The 21,037-nt window shown below is 43.2% G+C and overlaps 1 protein-coding gene across 2 annotated transcripts in view; it reads left to right on the top strand.

Annotated features, from left to right (window-relative positions):
• The first annotated feature begins 1,331 nt into the window (after positions 1 to 1,331).
• The window catches only part of KCND1 (potassium voltage-gated channel subfamily D member 1), a 161,993-nt gene continuing 142,287 nt past the window's right edge, over positions 1,332 to 21,037 (top strand). Inside the window, exons 1-2 of one of the 2 annotated variants that reach the window (XM_033922991.1) lie at positions 1,332 to 1,723; positions 2,957 to 4,716. In XM_033922991.1, the coding sequence (XP_033778882.1) occupies positions 3,599 to 4,716 (1,118 nt within the window). In that variant the 5' untranslated portion in view covers positions 1,332 to 1,723; positions 2,957 to 3,598. The other variant, XM_033922981.1, reaches the window with a different exon arrangement.

Here is a 21,037-nt window from a genome sequence, read left to right as displayed (position 1 = left end):
TAGCCCCTGAGTCAATATCATCTTCTTTGCTTCAGGAAAGTATTGCAGAACCAGCACAGGAAACGGCCTGATGTTCCCGCGCTGATTATTGCTTTATCTCAGCGGCCTCAAACTCGTGGGCCCGGGGCCACATGTGGCCTGCCAGGCACTATTTTGAAGCCCTCGGTAGGTTTATCATAATCACAAAAGTAAAATAAAACAGTTTCTTGATCATATGTCTCTTTAGCTATAAATGACAATATTATTTTACCTCATGCAAAATTGTTATTTATTTAATAAGACATTAACTATTTTTTTTTCTGAGGCCCTCCAAGTACCTCCAAATCCAAAATGTGGCCCTGCAAAGGGTTTGAGTTTGAGACCACTGCTTTGTCTGTATCAGTCAGGCATTTAGGCAGTTTCTTTTTGGTGCTGTGATCTCTCCCTGGCCTGTTTGATAGGAGATGGGAGCAGTTCGAAGGGCTGGGGCTGATGCCTGGAGAATGACCCCCCCCCCCTATTGGGAAGGGAGCCTGGGCCTGGAAATGGGAAAGAAAAGGATGGAGAGGTGGGCTGCTGCTGTCAGGTGGAGGTCTGTGATGACAGGGCTGTTCCTGATGCTCGGCTTAGCTATTGATCCTGAGTAAGTGCTGGTCATTTCCTCGATGCCAATTTCAACCTCTGTGCATAGCGGGAGGGATTCTACTGGAATGCACAATAGTGGGGGGAAATAATGCAGGGGTTTTGGAGGAACATAGGTGTGTGTACTTAAACTCGCACATGCATGCACTAACATCAAATGTGCAGGCACAAACCTTGAAAATAAGCACGCATATTTGGGGGGGGGGGGGCGGGGACTAACGCTGCTGCACTGGGATGAGTCTGCTTACTGGGAATCCTGATTAAAAACTCTAACCTTTATCTACAGTGCTAGTCTTACCGAATTCTCCTAAGAGATACTAACTTATAACTGAACTGCATCATATTAAGGTCAGGACAGGAGGAAATCATTAGGGATCCAGGAGAGATCCAGCGACTCACTTGCTGACTGTGGGCAAAACTGTAAAGCCATAATTTCATTTCTATAGGACGCCGACGCCATGTGCCGGTCTGTATAATAACTTCTGCCTGCGAGCTAACACTTTCTTTTGGCATAGTTATAATTAATGCCAAGGTGCCCAGCAGAGTTAAAAATTCAGATTATTATTATTATTATTTTTTTTGCCCTGCCTTGTTTGAAAACAGAAGTCGTAAATCAGTGGATCGTAGGAAGCGCTGGGAAGGACTCGCAGAGCCTCTCTCTCTGTCCCGGAGAGAGCTTTTAAATATTCAAATGAAATTCCTCCACTGAGAGCCGGGAGGGAAGAGCCGAACGAGACCCACCGCCCTCTGCAGCTTCACACTCAGAGAGAGAGAGAGACCGCAGGAGGGAGGCGGTGAAGGCGGCAGAAGCACCGAGCGCTCCCCCCCCCCACCCCGCCCTGGGCTCCGCGCGTGCAGCCGTCCTCTTAGGCGCGCGCCTTAGCTCGCCGCCTTCCGCAGCCCTGGACCAAGCCCAGGACGGGAGGGCGAGCAGCCGAAGCCAAAGAAGGCAGCCCCGAGGCGCGGGGGGAGCCCGAGCAGACTGCGGAAGGGCAGCCGCGTTGACGGAGCCAGCGGGGGCTTTGCGCTCGCTCCCTCGCACGCCCCCCACCCTCCTCCTCCTCCCCTTCCGGCGTCTCGGATCCCGCTGGAAGCCGCGCAGGTTAGGGGAGGGCATTTCTAAAGGGAGGGGCGATGGCGCGAGCCCGCCGGTCTCCAGCAAGGAGGGCCCCGGAAATCGGGGTCTGGGAGGCAGCGAGGCGGCTGGGGCTTCCCCTGTCTTGGCGCGAGAGAGGTGAGGCGTGCGGGCAAAGTTGGTCCCCGACGGGATTGGGACGGTGTGCAACATGGTCCCCCCCCCCCCTTCTGTCTTGCCTCCCACGAGTACCTGCTGCATCCTGCTCTGGCTCCTTCTGCTTCTTGTCGTGCCTGCTTTCCCAAAAGGACTATCGCGATGTGCGTGACAGGGATCGCGCTGCTCCAGGGAGAAAATAGTGCATACGGAGAAGTTTGGGATGTTTGAAGGGCTAGCGGTTAAAGCTAGTTGGCCACTGTTTTATTATGTGCATGTCTTAAAAAAAAAAAAAAAAAGAGGTGCCCGTGCTGAGAAAGTGTGCCAGGCTTTGTGCATTTAGGTGACGGGTTTCGTCGGATTGGGGGGGGGGGGGGGAGATGAATGTGTCCTGATGTAGGCGTGCTTGGATTAAGAAGGTTTGTGTGTGCTGGTGAGGAAGATTGTCAGATGGATGCATCCCTTCTGAGTGTCAGGGTTTGTTGTGCGGGAGTGCCAGTATTAGTATATATGGGGATAGGACTTCAAGAGTTGTGTGTTTGCATGTGTAATTTACCGGGATATCAAGGTTTCTGTATTTGGACTGGAAGGAGTATGAAATGTCAGGATTTGTCCATTTATATACTTTGATGATAGGATACATGTGTTGTGATGTCAGGATTTGCACCTTTCAGTGGTGTCCCAGGAATGGTTTCCTTTTGGAGTGACAGAATTTGGGTGCCAGGGTTTGTGTGGCTGGGAATGGAGCCTGGCATCAGGATCTGTGTGGCTGAACCTGAATATCAGGATTTGAGTTGTTTGTGTTGGGGATGTAAGTTTTTGGGGTATCAATAATTCAGGGCTTCATTGCATTTCATTTTGCCCAGGAAACGCCCCTGGGATTGAAGATTAGAAATTCCATTCAGAAACACTGACACCCCCCCCCATCTCCTTGATTCATTCCCCTCCCTGTCTTATCTCACAGCATAAAAAGAGATATGAAAGTTGATTGGAGAAGGAAGAAGGCATTTGCATAGCTTCTGAGCTGGCAGAGTGGGCTAGAAAATGAGAGACTCATTCCCTCGACCCCTTTACATGTCTTGTCTTTCTGTCCTCTTCTTTCAGTGTCGCCACTAATCGTCCCATTAGTGAGATCCTTGCTCCATGCAGGGACATTAATTGAAAGCATTCAAGCATTTCTAAGGAAGTGAAGAGAAAGGGAGAGGGAGACAAAGCCCCCTCCATGCAATCAAGGTTGAAAGAAGAAGGTGGGAAATTCAAGAGAAAACTACATCTCATGGCCTTTGAAACTTTCATGGAAAGCAGCACTGGGACCCTCTGCATCCAAACTCTATCTGACTGGGCAAACAGGCTTCTGAAACCCTTGCCCAGAGAATTAGTCTGGGCTACTTAAATGGTTCAGACATCAAGATCTCCCTTGGCCTTGCAATTAGAGGTCTCAGGGCTGAGGACTATCCCTGTACTTTCCTACATCAACCCCAGTTAGGGGCTAGTTCTCCGTGGAAGTTCAGATCTACAAGGAATATGTCCATGATGCATTTTTGCCTTACTTGACCTGGTGTGTTGTTGGAGGACATTTGGGAGAGGGAAGTTTATCTTGTTCAGAGAGAGGGCGAGAGATAGAATTTGCTTCTATGTTCTTTTGGGGTGGCATCTGAGATTTGATGGTGAAAGACAGGACAAAGTGTACTGCATAACTCTCTAGAGTCGTGGTAAGCCCAGACTTCGTTCGCTGAACAAAACATCATGGCAGCTGGAGTGGCCACCTGGCTACCCTTTGCTCAGGCAGCAGCCGTGGGCTGGCTCCCATTGGCTAAGAGGCCCATGCCGGACCCCCCCAGTAGCAAAAAAGAGCGAAAGAATGATGAGATCCTAGTGGTGAATGTCAGTGGGAAGAAGTTCCAGACCTGGAAAAACACGTTGGACCGTTACCCAGACACTTTGCTGGGTAGTTCTGAAAAGGAGTTCTTCTTCAATGAAGACACCCAGGAGTACTTTTTTGACCGGGATCCTGAAATGTTCCGGCATATTCTTAACTTCTATCGGACTGGCAAGCTCCATTACCCCCGCCATGAGTGCATCCAAGCCTTTGATGAGGAGCTGTCTTTTTATGGCATCATCCCAGAGATTATCGGTGACTGCTGTCTGGAGGAGTATCGAGATCGGAAGAAAGAGAACGCCGAGAGGCTGGCAGAGGATACTGAGGCCGAGATGGCCACTGATGCTCCCTTGCCCCCAGACAGCACTATTCGTCAAAAGCTCTGGAGGGCTTTTGAGAACCCCCACACCAGCACCATGGCGCTGGTCTTCTACTATGTCACGGGCTTTTTCATCGCAGTCTCTGTCATTGCCAATGTGGTGGAGACGGTGCCATGTCAGCCCTTACCGGGGCGCATCAAGGACCTCCCTTGTGGAGTGAAGTATTCCAGGGCTTTCTTCTGTATGGACACAGCTTGCGTCCTTATCTTCACTTTTGAATATCTCATGAGGCTCTTTGCTGCTCCAAGCCGCTGCAAGTTTATGAGAAGTGTCATGAGCATTATCGATGTGGTTGCCATCATGCCCTACTATATTGGGCTGGTCATGCCTGATAAAGATGACGTAAGTGGGGCCTTTGTTACCCTCAGGGTCTTCCGGGTCTTCCGGATTTTTAAGTTTTCTCGGCACTCACAGGGGCTGCGCATCCTCGGCTACACATTGAAGAGCTGTGCATCTGAGCTGGGATTTCTGCTCTTTTCTCTCACCATGGCCATCATCATCTTTGCTACTGTTATGTTCTATGCTGAAAAGGGCACCTCAAAGACCAACTTTACCAGCATCCCGGCTGCCTTCTGGTACACCATCGTAACCATGACCACACTTGGGTAAGTCTATTGTGTTTGCCGAGAGTCCTCTCTTGGTTTCTTCTTTTCCCTGTGCATATTTCCCATAATTGTCTTTCTTTTCTGGTGTGTGGCTGTAATTGCTTGTCTTTTCCTTCCTTTCCCTATTTGTCTCTTATTTGCTTCTCTAAATCTTTCATTCCTCTCTTATCTCCGTACCTTTTCCCTGTCCTTCTTTCTTGGCTGCCTAGCCCTCTTCCTTTCTAGATCTCTTTTTCCAGTTCTGTTTTGTCCCTGACTTTCTGTTGTGCCTGTTTATTTTCTGACCCCAATTCATCTGCTCTTTTCCATCTTTCTTTCTTTCTTTTTTTCTCTCTCCCTTATATTAAACTCTAACTCCCAGTAAGTCATCTCCATTTGATGCATTGTATGCTTTTGGTTGATGGATTCCAGTGTATGCTGGAAAACCCTATTACAGAAACAATTGCAACTGGCAAATAACCCCATGTGTCAGCAGAGAGCACATTCCACTAATCTGTGTCACAAGAAACGTAATAGATGCTTATCTTATGGAATAAAAACAATTCTGTATATTTCTCTCTCTTATGCCTTACTATGCCATGCTACAGGGAAGAAAGCACCCCCCCCCCCCCCAGGTATTTCTAACCCGTCTATCTCACTGTATCGCACACTGCAGGGAATAAATATCATCCCCAGAAATTTCTGTTCCATCTGTCACATTGTATCGCTCCATGGGGAATAAAAACATCTCCAGTTATTTCTACCCTTCTGTCTTACTGTATTATACTGCAAAGAATAAAGAATATCCCCAGACATTTCTACCTTTCTGTCTCACTGTATTGCACTGTATCTCCCAGCATTTCTAACTCTTCAATCTCACCATATCACACTGCATGAAATAAAGTACATCCCCAGTCATTTCTATCCCTTCTATCACACTGTATCACACTGCAGGGAAAATGTGGTTACTCACTTGTAGCAGGTGTTCTCCAAGGACATCAGGCCAAGTAGTCTCACATGTGCGTGATGTCATCCGATGGAGCCCAGTGTGGATGATGGCTAGCATAAATGGTATGAAGAAACTTCTAGCAGTGTCCCACCATGACTGCGTGGATGCCTTCCTGCTCGACACTTGAGCAAAGGTTCCTCAGTAGGATAATATATTGTAGCTGATGGAATACAACTTCTAGGGAAGGTGAAAGGATATGTGAGAATACTTGGCCTGCTGTCCAAGTGTGGATAGCTTTCTCTGAGGACAAGCAGGGCATCCACGCAGTCATGGTGGGACACTGCTAGAAGTTTTTTCATACCATTTATGCTAGCCATCATCCACACTGGGCTCCATCGGATGACATCACGCACATGTGAGACTACTTGGCCTGATGTCCTTGGAGAACACCTGCTACAAGTGAGTAACCACATTTTCCCTGCAGTGTGATACAGTGTGATTGTATTCTCACATCTTGGGACTCGCTATCTACCAGGCTCACCAAAGACAACAATGATAGGACAATATGAATGCAAAACTTTGAGGGTGAAAGAAACAAAAAGCTGGGTGAACTATCTATGGGCTTTATTCCACTTCAGATAGAGGGCTAAGTACGCAGTATACTCTCACCTGAATGGGCATGTGGTTTGGGAAAAAATATTGGGAGAACAACTGAGTGGTTAAGCTGGAATTCCGACACTACTTTAGGAAGGAACTTAGGGTGTGATAAAATTTTGTGTAAGGTTGATCAGCCACTAGGGCCTGAATCTCACTGACTCTGTGAGCTGAAGTGACCAATACCAAAAATACAGCTTTCCAAATCAAGTACTTCAGGTGGCAGATGTCAAGCGGCTACAATGGAGCTTTCATCAGCTGGGTGAGAGCAACATTGAGATCCCATGACACGGTAGGAAATTTGACTGGGGGCTTTGTCAACAGCAAACCTCTCATGAATCGAATGACTAGAGGCTGTCTAGAAATGGGCTTACCCTTTACATAAGAATGGTTTTAAAACCAGACTCAAGAAGGTGCTGGAGATATTCAAGCAGTTTTTATGTAGGACAAGATTGAGTATCTATTTATTTATTTATTTCGATTTCTATTCCGTTCTCCCAGAAGCTCAGAACGGGTTACAAGTAGACATTCACAATCATTTGAAGACAGACTAGTTATGACAACAAATAGGTTACAGTAGACAATAACAGAGCTTATTCTAGAGACCAGACTGATCATAGCGAAGAGTACTAGGAGAAATATATTGAGGAGGCAGTTTTTAATGGCCCGATTGGTGGAAGAGGAAGGGCTTTACTGCTCTAGGGCTTTGTTCTTCACCAGACTACAAACTTCTTCCATTCAAAAAAGTAACATCTCTTAGTGGAATCTTTCCTGGAAGTAAACAAGATTCTGAAGACACCCACAGGCATACTTAAGAAAGGAGGGCCCACTGTCCATCTGTATTGCCTCCTGACACAAGGGATTGGAACCCATAACCCCCCCCCCCTGCCTGTGTAGAACATTGCAACCTGATTGTTGGGTTGGATGAGAACAATTTGGCTCTGTAATAGATTTCTGAGAGCCTTTAGAGTGTTCCACATAGCTCTTAGCTCCAGGAGATTGATGTGGAGATCTGTTTTATGAGTAAACCATACTCCTTGGGTGTGAAGCTCTCATCCCAAGTTGGATGCATCAATTGTCAACACCTTTTCAGGAGATGTAGTTTGAAATGGGAGTCCCAAAGTCAAACAGAACCAAACTGTCCACCAGAGGAGGAAATGGACCAGGTCTGGGGAATTTGAATGACATCTGCTAGGCTCCCAGCAGCCTGAGACCACTGGGAAGCCAAGTGGAAATGGGCACCTGAATAGTTCTCTGCATTGACTTTTGTGCTCTTTCCTGCAATGTGTTCCTGACTAACAAACCATCAAGGTAGGAAAATACATAAATTCCTAGTCTGCATAGCAATGTTGCAACTACAGCTAAACATTTCATAAAAACCTGAGAGCTGATGTGAAGTGAAAAGGCCACATGTGATACTGGTGGTGGTGTTTTCCTACTTGAAATCTGAGATTCTTCCTGTGACTGGGAAGTATCAAAATGTGGGTATATGCTTCCATCAAGTACGGAGAGCATAGACAATCTTATTCATTAATAATAAGGAATCATCCTGAACTTTTCATTGACCAGGGATTTGTTCAGGGCCCTTAGGTCTAGGATAGGATGATATCCTCTCTCTCCCCCCCCCCCCCATCTTTTCAGGGACAAGAAGTACCTGTAATAGAACCCTTTCCTTTCCTTCCCTTTATTTATTTATTCATTCAAACATTTCTTATATACTACAAATCTATATATCTAAGTGGTTTACAACATATATAGATAAAATCCATACAGTATATCACTAATCCATAATACTCCTCAAGACATTTACAAATACATCTTCAATATTCAAAACCTGAACAATATCTACAATGTCTGTTTTGCCTCATAAAAATAATCCAACAAATATGTAATTAAGGATTTTCTGAATGTACTCAGATACTCGGTCATACTCAATTCCTTTGGAAGAGAGTTCCATAACTGAGGTCCCAACAATCATAAGGATGAAGTCTCTGCACATCTCCAGTCTAATTTGCTTAAAATATGGAATATCAAGTAACGCCTGATTACTTGAATGAAGAGGGCATCCTGGCACATGAACTTTTAAGGTTACAGCCAAACAAAGTGGTTGTTCTTAAAGTATTTTAAAGATCAATGTTAAGAACTTAAATTGAATACGCCAATGAATGGTTAACCAATGTAATTGTTTAAGACTCGGTGTAATATAACTATATAAAGGGCTTCCTGAAATTAAACGAGCGACAGCATTTTGAGCTATTTGTATAGCTCTTAAATCTTTTTTGGAAGATCAACTAACAACAAGTTACAATATTCAAAAACGTGTGTAATTTGTGCCACCAGCTATTGCGCACACTCTGGACGGCTGGACGGACATGTGGTTATTCATTCCCTTGAGCCTCCAAATAATAGTCAGAATGGCCCAAGGCTTAAATTTAGCAATTTCTTTATTTCTCTTGCCAAAAAAACCCAACAGCAACAGAACTTGACCACAAACAGTGCTGTGGAGAATGCCCATAATCCTTTACAATTCAAAATAATCAACTTCATCTTCAAACAGGACAAAATAATCACTTTGAAATGCAAACAGTTTTGAAAAAACAACCCTTGTCTTTAGGACAAACTGGAACAGCTTAGCAGGGTTTTACAAATCTCTCTCCAGGTCGGGGACAGGCGTTAGAGCTTATCATTCAAAACAAAAGCTTCACACTTAACTCTTTCTTAGGCTTTGTGCAGGGCACTAGTCCTAATAGCTTTATCAGATAAGGATTCAGGTTAAGCAGGGGTGTTCAACCTTTTGGCTTCCCTGGGCTGTATTGGGCGAAAAAATGCGCAATTGCATTGGCCGCACAAATGCGCAAACACTGCCGCAAGACAGAGGAGGGAGCCGACAAGATGGTAAACACTCGGGGGCAGCAGAGGAAAACACTGCATTGCCCTTGACTGGGGCCTCACAAAATACTTCACGGGGCCGCATGTGGCCCTTGGGCCACAGGTTGGACACCCCTGGGTTAGAGCAAATGGAGATAGCAGTAATCACACAGCTGGAACATTTTCCCTCAGCCCATTCTGCAGGGATATCCGTGCTTCTATCCCATCCTCCCACTCTAGGTAACAGCCACAGCAAGTCTTCACAGTTCACTTTTAAGGTTGAAAGAAAAAATAGTTTCCAACCTTTTTGCTTGACTAACAGTACCTCCATGGCTACTTCCTCTCCATCCCCATTCTGGGGATTGCTTGCCCACTCAGGAGTAACTTCTATGGGCTGGAGCTGTTCTAATGAGGACTCCCCATTACTCTCAGCAGCATCCAACATTTCTATGTCTGCTTTCTCCTGAAGGCTGGAGCTTTCCTCCAAGACCTCCCTCTGGAAAGCCTGCTGCCTGGGTTTGGGTTCCTCTCTTCTCTCTTTCCACTCTCCTCTCACTCCCCCTTGTGTAGCGGGGCACACTCTGATAAAGCTCGTTTTTCTTTACAGGTGCTTCCTTTGTATATTTAGTATGGTCATTAATCTCTAGGGATCCTGGTGTTGCTCTGTTTTCCTTCCCCTGGGAAACTGCGACCCTGACAGAAAACTCTGACAGAAAACTCTCCTGTTAATGTGACAGTTTTTACTTTTACCCACATCCCTGTCATTTTCGTGGGTTTGGGATGCCTGGGGACCTTCTGGGCAAGGAATATGGGTCCCTTTCTGGGTCTGCTTGGGGCACATGGGTGTTTCAGATGGCGCAGCACTGCCCTACCCGTGACAATGTATATATACTGTGTGTATACTGTATATCTATCTATCTATTTATATACGTATGCCTGTACAACTATTCAAAAATCGACTGGACTCAACAATCCATTCAGTAGTTGTAACAATTGCAGCTTCAAAAATATCTTCTGAACAACTGATTTAAGATATGGTTTCATAAATAATGAAGAGTCAAGAAGTACTCCAAGTTATTTCATTTCTCCTAAAATGGGAATTTAAATATTCTCAAAAGAAAAAATCACAGGAAATTGAAAATTCAATCTACCAAAAAGCAATAAAACCCGAGTTTTACGAGGGGCTGCTGAAATGTTCAGTCCAGCCAAGAAGAGAATGATGTGGAGCCATGAAACTTACAAGTCATTCCACATTTTGCTTGACACTTTGAAACGACAGCAAATAGTTCTATTTTGCTATAGTTTTATTTGCTACTAGCTCAGCCTTACAATTATAATAATCTTTTTTTTGCAGCAAGAGTTGCATTTTGATATGATTCTATCCCCATCTGATAAGCATCTCTAGTAAAGCTATCAGGACATTTTCTTTTTAAGGCCTGTACTTCAATTTTCTGCTTATGTAATGCCTCAGTATATTATGATATTTTCTTTAATTGCTTTTCTACAATAGTTTGAATTGATGCAATCAAATCAAGAATACTAGTTAATGAAGAGTTTCATAACTCTCTACAGCATCATTTACATTATACGCCTCAACATAGTCAAGAAGGAGGAGCCACTGACTCCATAGATCTTCAATTTTATACGCGTCACAGATATTTTTCACTGACATAATTTTAGAAGGTCTCTTAGAAATTGGAACTGACATTGTACCCCAGATTAGTGTATGATCAGACCATGGTATATTCTGTGATTGCCAGGAAAAACCATTCAAATTGGCCATTCTGTCTGGGACAAAAGCTAAATCTAATATATAACCATGTGTGTGCATAGGTGTAGAAACCATCTAAGACCAACCCAATACAGATAATATATTAACAAAGTCAGTTGCAATAATATCTCCTGGGCATAAATCAACATATAAATTAAAATCTGCTAAAATAATAGTTTTAAATGAATCTAGCTTACTATCTATAATGGCTTCAATTAAAGATGATTCATCAACATATAACAATCCTGGAGGGCAATAACGCAATAAAATATTAAAGGCTGAAGATTAAAGTAACAAAGACTCATAAGCATTATCGATGCGAAATTCTTTCATATGTAAACCCAAACTAGATTTAAAAACAATTAGTAAACCCCCACCACATTTACCTACACGAGGTTTAGAAAAACAAAAGAACCCAGGAGGGCAAAGTTGATTTACAATTACATTATCATAATCATATAACCATGTGTCTCAGTTATAAAAATAAATCTAATTTTAATTCTATAATTAGATCAGAAATCATTGACATCTTTTTTTAAACTGATCTAGCATTAATCAGTGCAAAAAATAACATGCAGAAGTTTTGCAATACTTAATTCTCTAGCTACTGAGCTAAATATTCTCTGAGTTATATTTCTTCTTCCTGGGGGTAGTAAATCACCATATTTACCTTTACCTGTAATCACAGTTATGAAGAAAGTCTCCATAAATCAAGTTAAGAAAACCTAAACCAGTTCAAAATGCCAGGATCATACAAAAATCGCTCAAAGTCCACCCTAAGGAGTGCTCCTTAATCGCACTCCTTTGCTGGAGCGATGAGGAGGCACTTGCTCTCCAGCACTTCAAGCCTTTGGTGTTAACCTGCCCTTTTTCAGTGAATGTTCTTGAGTGATGTCACTCTAGGGGCATGGCCAGGGATTGTTCAAGGGCACAGTTAGGTGGAACAAATGTCAGAGGGGCTCCAACAAAGGTGTTCTTTGGACCAGCAACAGTAGATATAAGTCAGGTACAGAAGCTGGGAGCAGGCTCAACCCTTATCCAACGCTAACCTGCTTCTGAGTGATATCACTCTAGGGGCATGGCCAGAGATCATTCAAGGGTACAGTTAGGTGGAACAAAGGCTGGAAGGGCTCCAACAAAGGTTATTCTTTGGACCAGCAGGACAGATTTCTTCTGCAAGTACCTACTTGTGCTGAGGGAGAGCAATTTGGTGTATTTTGACACTAATGAAAAGCAAAACCAAGATGGACTATTTGGAGACCCCACTGATTGGTTGTTATAAGGCACCACCATTGTTGGTAAGGTAAGATTCAGCCTCCCTCCCACTAGTAGGTCATTCAGGACAGATACTTGTATGTTGGCTATGCTCTCTTGAAGCCAGTCAAAAGCTTGTCTCTTGCTTTGACTGGAGAGTCGGTTGGATCTTCTAAGTATGAGGTGGATGGGGCCGGGAGCGCTGGGATTGGGAAGACAGTAGTAACCAATACCATTGAGAGTAATAGGTTCACCACTGAAGTCCAGTTGAAAACTTCCTAGAAGAGGAGGAGGTAGCTGGAGGCTGCCAAGAGAGGAACTGAGTAGTGTCAATATGTTCTTAATGAGATCTGTGACCTCCTCTACATTGTCCCCATAAAAGGTTGTCTCCTTGACATGTTATGTTCACTAGCTTCTACCGAACCACTGATTCAAGGCCAGAAACATGCAGCCATGAGAGTCTGCTTATTCCCACACCCACAGCAGTGAATCTGGATGCAATATTAAAAGTATAATAAGTGATCTGGCTAGATATCTCCTGCACTCCAGCTGTTTAGTGGCCAACTGGCGAAGCTCTGTGGCCTACTCTGGAGGAAGTGAGTCTGCAAGACTGAGTATGCTGCAAACCAAAGACTTCAAGTATATGTTTATGTACAGTTGGTTAACAAGCATTGAAGTTTGGTAAACCCTTCTCCCAAATGAATTCAGAGTCTAAACACCCTACCCTGGGTAGCTGAGGAATGAGTTCTGGAGCTTCTGGCTTGTTTGAGAGCAGATTTAACTATTAGAGAATGGTGAGGCAACTGTACCCTCTCAAAACTGTGAACCTTCTGGATACAATATTAAATATCCATCTTCTTTGGTATCACATACACTGAAAGGGTAATGGTACAGTAACCTCATCCTTAGGAAGAGATTCATAGTCTAGAACAGATAGCACCTCTGCCCTAGGCTCCTCCTTCATCTCCAATTAAATGGGATAGCTGAAGCCATTTCCCTTACAAAGCTGGTGATAGAGATATTCTTAAGTGGAGGTTTCCACCTCTCTTGAAGTGGGGAAGGGTCAGAAATGATTCTATATGACTCCTCTTCTGAGAAGTAGTATGGATCATCATCTGACTCCCATGAATGGTCCAAATCTGACTCCTCACGGTAGTCTGGCTGGCTAGAGTGAGAATACGCCTGCCCTGACTCAGTGGTACCATGCCCCATAGGTTGCTGAAGTAAAGTTCTACCCTCAAATTCCGGAGAAGCTTCTTCCCTTGATAATGTCAAGAGTGGTCCTGCATGGGCCAATGTCGACACCTTTTGTGGTGCCGATGTTAAAGACCATTTCACAAGCTGACTATGGCCTTCAGGAAGGAGCTGAGGCTGATCTGCAGCTGGCACAAATGCCCTCGATGCCTGAGCAGCATGGAGCTGAAACATCTGTGCCAACTTCTCCCTGAGCATGGTCTAATACCACTCATCAAGGAGAGGAATCAGAAAAGGCTTGATGACAGCCTGAGAAAGAGCCAGTGTCAAACTGGAAGTGGGGACCTGGCTGCTTAAAGAGTGGCATACTAGCACCTACACCTAAGAGAGGGAGCTTTCCTTTCAATGATGGTGCTCATTGGGTACTGGCAATGCTGATGCCACAGTGCTCCCAGCACCATGCTTTAAGGGGGACCAATGTTTATGCTTCTTCAACTTCCCTCAATGCAAAGCATTGTGGTTCCTTGGTGTCAACAAAGACAAGGTCAAACCTATAAGCATCCTTGTGTCAGGTCTAATGCTGACCAGTCCTAGGGCCTACTATAAGTGCCGATGTTGAGGCAGTTGGAGATCTCCTCAATATCAGCGCACTCCCAGTGGCAGATATAGTCTTAGCATCCATCAAGGTTGATGCTTCCAGTGCCAGTGTTGATGGATAAGCCTTTGAGGAGTCAAAATGTTCTCCTATTGGACCTGCCATAGTCTCTGTGTCCTCAACTGCAATTTTAAAAAGAGAGAACAAGAGTTAGAATCATAATTAGCCCAAGGCACCCAATACACCAGTTATGTGGATCCATAGCAGAGATCACTTGAATGCATTGGGTGTACCTTTTGAAGCCACTGGGGGGGGGGGGTCTTTCTGGACATTGAAAAAAGAATAGCAATCAGATTAAATTCTTCAATTTTGAGCGAGAAAAAGAAGCAGAGATGAAACTGAGCATAAAAAGCCATGTGAAAAACAAAGAAAACCCGAAGACCTGCAAAAAAACTAAAGAAATTATGGACAAGGCAGAAAAATGAAATATATGAGGGATAAAAGAAAAATTGAGAAAAAATTCACATGGGATGGGCACGATAAAGAACCATTGTGTTATGTTGAAGAGAGACCAAAAAACAACAGACTGAAGAACTTTCACTCATGTATTGGGAGGAAGGCACCCTCATGTGCATGGTAGGACACCGCTAGAAGTTTCTTCATACTGTTTATACTAGCCTGCACCTGCACTGGGCTCTGTCGGATGACATCACCCAGATGTAAGAATACAATTGGCCTGATTGTCCTTAGAGAATAAGGAATATCCTCAGGCATTTCTATTCCTCTATCTTATAGTATCACCATGCAGGGAATAAACAACATCCCTAGGCATTTCCATCCCTTCTATCTCACTGTATCACACTGCAAGAGATAAACATCTCCGGGCATTTTTTAATTTAATTTTATTAGAATTTGAAATTAAATCATTAGACAAACTCTTGTTCCAAGTAACGCAGAGAAAGAATAACAATCCATAAAGGAAAAGGAGGAGGAAAGAAAAAAAAAAAAAAAAGATCCCCAATTTACAAGGGGAGTATATTCACTCTTCTTTGAAACACAATAATGGGGGAAGTGAACAATGAAATAAGGGGGTCCTTTTACTAAGGCGCGCTAGCCATTTTAGCGCGCACTAAATATGAGTGCACGCTAAACGCTAACTCGTCCATTATATTCTATGGATGCGTTAGCATTTAGCGTGCGCTAAAACGGCTAGCTCGCCTTAGTAAAAGGACCCCAAGGAGTTTTAAAAGAAGATTAATTATGCACATTGATCAATCAAGCAAAGCTTAACATGATATCCCATTCGTCGTATCCGCATTTTAAGTCCAACTATATTTTCTTCAGTTTTAGAAAGGTCTTCAAGTGTTCTGGTGCATAAAAAATATATTGGGATCCCCCGTAACGAACCGAGTAGTTACATGGGTGTGCCAGCCAGAAAGATGTATGAGGGGGTGCTGAAATGGTCTCAGCCCAACCAACCAACTTCCTAAATTCTGAGTGTTATTTTGCCATTGTAAATGAAAAGAGCGTTACCTTATTTCATTAAGTGCCAATTTGCAGAAACAAAATTCAATGTTTTGACATTGTTTCAGATCATTGATTGAACCATATCCACATCATTCTCTTCTTGGTTAGGCTGAGAACTTTTCAGCACCCCTTTGTACCAAATTTTATAGTCTTTTGCCTCAGGGATAAAAAATTTTTTCTCCATTTTTGAGTAGATCTAATAACATCAGGATAAATCCAAACTTTCTGTCCTACCCGTATGAAGAAAGATTAAAAAAAAATTGCGGCTGTACTCACTTGAGGAAAGAAGAGAACGGGGAGATATGATTGAAACATATAAGTACATCACGGGACGCATCGAGTCAGAAGATGATATCTTCTGGCTCATGGGACCCTCGACCACCAGTGGGCATCCGCTGAAGATCAGGGGAGGGAAGTTTCATGGCGACTCCAGGAAGTACTTCTTCACCGAAAGAGTAGTGGATCATTGGAACAGACTCCCACTCCAGGTGATAAAGGCCAGCAGCGTGACGGATTTTAAGAGAAAATGGGATACTCACGTGGGATCTTTAAGGGAGTAAATTCAGGGGAGGAGATACTTGGAATGGGCAGACTTGGTGGGCTATAGCCCTTTTCTGCTGCTTTTTTCTATGTTTCTTCCCCAAAAAGTACTAGAATTTTTGAAGTATAATCTTAACACCATATTCAAGTCCTGCTCAAAAAACAAGAGACTAATAACATAGCATGCTCAGTTGAATCTGTAATGGATTGCTCCAAAACAACAGCTATATTATTAACATCAATCTGTATCTCTTCTCTACTTTCTCCTTCCCTGTCTCCCTGGGGATTTCTCTTAGTTGGTACAAAAATAAAATTTATTTATGGGGGGAATAACATCTGCAGTAAATTTCAAATTCCCCATTAAGTACCTCTTAAAGAGATCTAAAGGCATCACCCCCAGGGTTTTTGGAAAATTCAGCAGACGAAGATTCAAGTGTCTGTTAAAATTTTCTATGCCTAGTTGTTTTTCTGCAAAGCAAAACTATCTTTTATTGATGACGTTTTAAATTGCTGAATGTGTTGAACATCTTCCTGAATTTGCCCAATTCGTTTAGTAAGATCCACTTGAAGTCAATCCACACTCTTAGCTAAATCTTCAAATTTATTAACCATAGTTGTTTCCTCTCCTGTCAATGTAGCGACGGTGGAATTAAACTTCTGCAGCATGGCCCAAATCGCAACCAAAGTCACCTCTTCGGGCACCGCAGAAACTGCTGCTCCTATGCTCTGTACTTCCAGCAGTTTTACATGCGACACAATGCCCTCGCTGGAGGCCTCGCTCATAGCAACCCCAGCTATTTGTAGTTCTCCAATTGAGATCATCGGTCACTGAGGGATGTTGGAACTCGGGGGTGCTAATGAAGTTTCATGCCCTAAAGGGGGGAAAACGTTCCTTCGCTTATCTCTCTGCAGAGCTCATCTCCCCGGTTTCTAATAGATGGGTCTCGGTGAGGAGTCCCCAGGTATTTCAATCCCTTCGATCTCACTGTATCACACACTATTATTATTTATTGACTTGATATAACGCATTTACCACTCAAGGATCGAAGCGGTGCACATAAATAAAATAAAATAGAATGTTGAAGGTTAACCAATGAGAATTTCGGGTTCTCCTTCATAGCTCTGGAGCAGTGATTGCCCGGTAGCTTCTGAGGCAAATCCCCTGCAAATGCGTTTCAACTGTATGCTTTAGACATAAAATAGTTGAAATTTGAGCTTTAGCTTCAGTGTTTAACTCAGGGGTGTCAAAGTCCTTCCTCGAGGGCTGCAATCCAGTTGGGTTTTCAGGATTTCCCCAATGAATATGCATGAGATCTATTTGCATGCACTGCTTTCATTGTTTGCTAATAGATCTCATGCATATTCATTGGGGAAATCCTGAAAATCCAACTGGATTGCGGCCCTCGAGGAGGGACTTTGACACCCCTGGTTTAACTGGAGGATATAGGTTTTGTATTTGTGGATTTTTTCTCCAGTTCCTCCTTATTTTTCTTTTTGGTACATAAAATAAACCATGAAAAAGAAAAGAACACCAAATATGAAAGAAAAAGAGCATCATACATCCAATCCCATGCATACAGATTTAAAAAGTACACTATCAACCACCCACTCACCAACATCATCTCCGAGCGCCTGTTGCAAAATGTGAACAAATGAGTAGCGCCTTGAAACTGGGGAATGATTGTTTGAATCTTACGATATCAGGGAGGAATTCCAAAGAAAAGGAGCTGTCTGTCTGTCTGATTCTAAACATGCCTGAAGAGGACCTGGAAGGACCAATTGTTGGAATCAAGTGAACGGAGGACGCATGATAGAGTACAGGGGACGGTTGAGGATGAAAGATAGCCGGAGATGCTCGTACAAGGAATAAAGAATATCTCCAGACATTTCTATCTCACTGTATCACACTAAAGAGAATAATACTATTTCCATGCATTTCTATCCATTCTAATTCATTGTATTCCACTCTGTAAAGACAGAAAACAGCCCCAAGCACCCTGTATCATATAATAGGTATAACGAGCACCCACAGGTATATCTATCCCTTCTATTAGAGAATGACACGGGGACAAATTTTTCCCTATCCCTGCAGAAACTCATTTTCCTGTCCTGTCCTGTCCCTGCCCCATTCCTGCAAGTTCCATCCTCATGTGCACAAGCCTCAAACACTTTAAAATCATAAGTGTTTGAGGCTTGTGCTGTTAAGGCATTGCTTACAGGAATGGGGCAGGGACAGCTACAAAACTCATGGGGACGGGACAGGGAAATTGAGTCATTCTCTACCCTCTATCTCATCCTCTGATACACTGGCATGTCCCCAATATATGGAATAAAGAACATCTCAAGGCATTGCTATACTAAATCAAACTGAATGCAATAAAGAATATTTCCAGGAGTTTCAATCCCTTCTATATCACTCTATCATAATGCAAGAAATTTAAGAACACTCTATTTATACCATTGCAACTTCTACTCATTTCTATAGTGCTATTAGATGTGAGCAGAACTGAAATCAAATATGAAAGAGAGAATTCTTGCTTGACAGAGCTTACAATCTATTCAAGATAGATAAATGGGACAAATAAGAGATTAGAGAGTGAATAAAGCAATTTGTATATTGAACAAGTGAATAAGGGGTGAAGAGTTTAATAGTGGCCTCAAAATTAGGGATTTTTTTGGGCTGGATTTGAACAGGACCAGAGATGGAGTATGATGTTCCAACTCAGGAAGTTTATTTCAGGCATAAGGCATAGCAAGATGGAAGGAATGGAGTCTGGTTGGCAGTGGAGAAGAAAGGCACAGACAAGAGTGACAACTGATGAATGGAGTTTCCAGGGAGAGATCAGTGAGGAGTTGCAGAATGAATACACTTGTGAGTCAGAGGAGTCCATGCTGTGTATGAAAACAGAGAGGGAACCAAGACGGCGAGGGGCTAAGTAAGTGTAGTGACATTGGCAGAAGATACATTGTACAGCAAAATTTTGTATAGATTGAAAGGGAAAGAAATGGATCGTGAGAGACTTGTAAAGAGCAGGTTGCAGTAGTCTAAGTAAGATGGATAAGGGTTTTGGTAATGTGTTCAGAAATAAAGGTACATGTTATGTGAAGTTATAGAAAAAGAAATGACAGGTTTTAGCAGACCGTTGAATATGTACAGAGAAAGAGAGAGAGGTGTAAAAAAAGAACCAAGGACTTGAGCAGCAGAGACAGGGAGGATGACAGTGTTATTCACTGAAATAGAGAACAAGAGAGAAGGAGAGATGGGTTTATGAGGAAAATTAAAATCTCAAGTTCGGCTATGGTTTAGTCTCAGGTAGCAGTCGAGCATCTAAACAGCAATGTTAGGCAAGGTGGCTGAGACTTGGGCCTGGATTCCTACTGAAATCTTTGGTGTAGAGAGGTAGATCTGGGAGTCATATGAAAATTATGGGGAAGAGATTAGAGCACTAAGGGAAAACATATATAAAGAGGAGAAAAGAGTGGATAGAGGAATAGCAATGCAGAAGGATCTAGCTAAACACGGGAGAAATAATCAAATAATAACCAACAAAACATAATAGAGCCCTGAAATCAAAGGGAGGGCAGCATATTAAGGAGTAAACAATGACCAACAATGTCAAACAAATTTATTTGCTACCCCTCCCCATTGCTGCTTCCATTTTTGTTCTCTTGTTTTATATTGTAGTTCCTCCTCTTTTTCCATCACATTTCTCTCCTTGTTTTTCATTTTGTGAATTTTAATATGTCTATTCCCCAAATTTTATTGTTGTAAAATGCTTGGAGGGGCATAATCGAAAGGAACGTCTAAGTCCATTTTCATCCAAGTCGCAAGTTGTCCTAAGTAAAAAAAACAGCTTAGGACACATTTTCGAAAAATACATCCAAATGATTTTCCGTTTCGAAAATCATCTAAATCGTCCATCTTTATACCACATTTGCATCCAACTTTTCATCCAAGGCAAAAACACCTAGAAACAAACCTTTTGGACGTGGGAAGGGTCTACAAAGTGATGGACTGGACAACCAGACATGGCACCCAAATAGTCAGGTACCTTACAGGGCACTGCTGTGAACTTCACAAAAAGGATGCAATGTCTTCATCTCAATACAGCTCCCTTATAGATAATGGTGAGTCCCCCAAACCACCTCCAAAATCCCCTAGACCCACCTATCTACCACCCCAATAGCCCTTATGGCTGCAGAAGCCACTTATAGGGCAGTACAAAAGGTTTGGTGTTTTTTTTTAGGGGAGTGCACATGTTTAACCAGCAATGCAGTGATTACAGTAGCTTATGGGCATGGGTCCTCCTCTCCATGGGTACCTAAACCACCCCCAAGACGATTTAAGCCACCTCTATGCAGGTTGACCAGACTTTCCTATGACAGACTGCCAGGTGATGATGGTCTGGAGGCTGAATTTTAAAGGTGTGATTATGATTTTTATGGGGTTGGGGGTTCGGTGATCACTGGGGTAGTGTATGGGGGTCTGTAGTTTGTGTCTGCAGTGCTTATCTGGTGACTTTATGTGGGTTTTTGTGACTTAGACCATGTTTTAAATGGTCTAAGTCACAACATCCAAGTTTCATCTATGCTGTGCTGTATAACTTTCGGTTATACATTCAGTACGTCTAAGTCCAAGCCTGCCCACGTCCTGCCCAAATCCCGCCCTCGACACTCCTGAAACACTCCATTTAGCTATGGTCGTTCAGTGGCACTGTGAAGGCTTAGGTCGTTTTAAAATAAGTCCAAAACCTGGTTTTATTATCGGCACTTGGACCTTTTTGACTGATGATCGTCCAAGTGCCAACTTAGGCCGGTTTTTGGATGTTTTTCTCTTTTGATTATGAGCCCCTTAGTATTTGATAGGCATTTTTATCAAATCACTAATAAACTTGGAAACTTGGAAGGATGAAGATTGAGTCAAGATCTTTGGATCTGGAGAGGAACAGGCTACTGAAGTCTTTAACAAGGGTTGTATCTGTAGAATACA

Source organism: Geotrypetes seraphini, chromosome 1, assembly GCF_902459505.1.
Source record: "Geotrypetes seraphini chromosome 1, aGeoSer1.1, whole genome shotgun sequence".
Taxonomy (NCBI): Eukaryota; Metazoa; Chordata; class Amphibia; order Gymnophiona; family Dermophiidae; genus Geotrypetes; species Geotrypetes seraphini.
The sequence above is the reverse complement of the archived record's forward strand: the minus strand, read 5'-3'. Positions and strand labels throughout refer to the sequence as shown.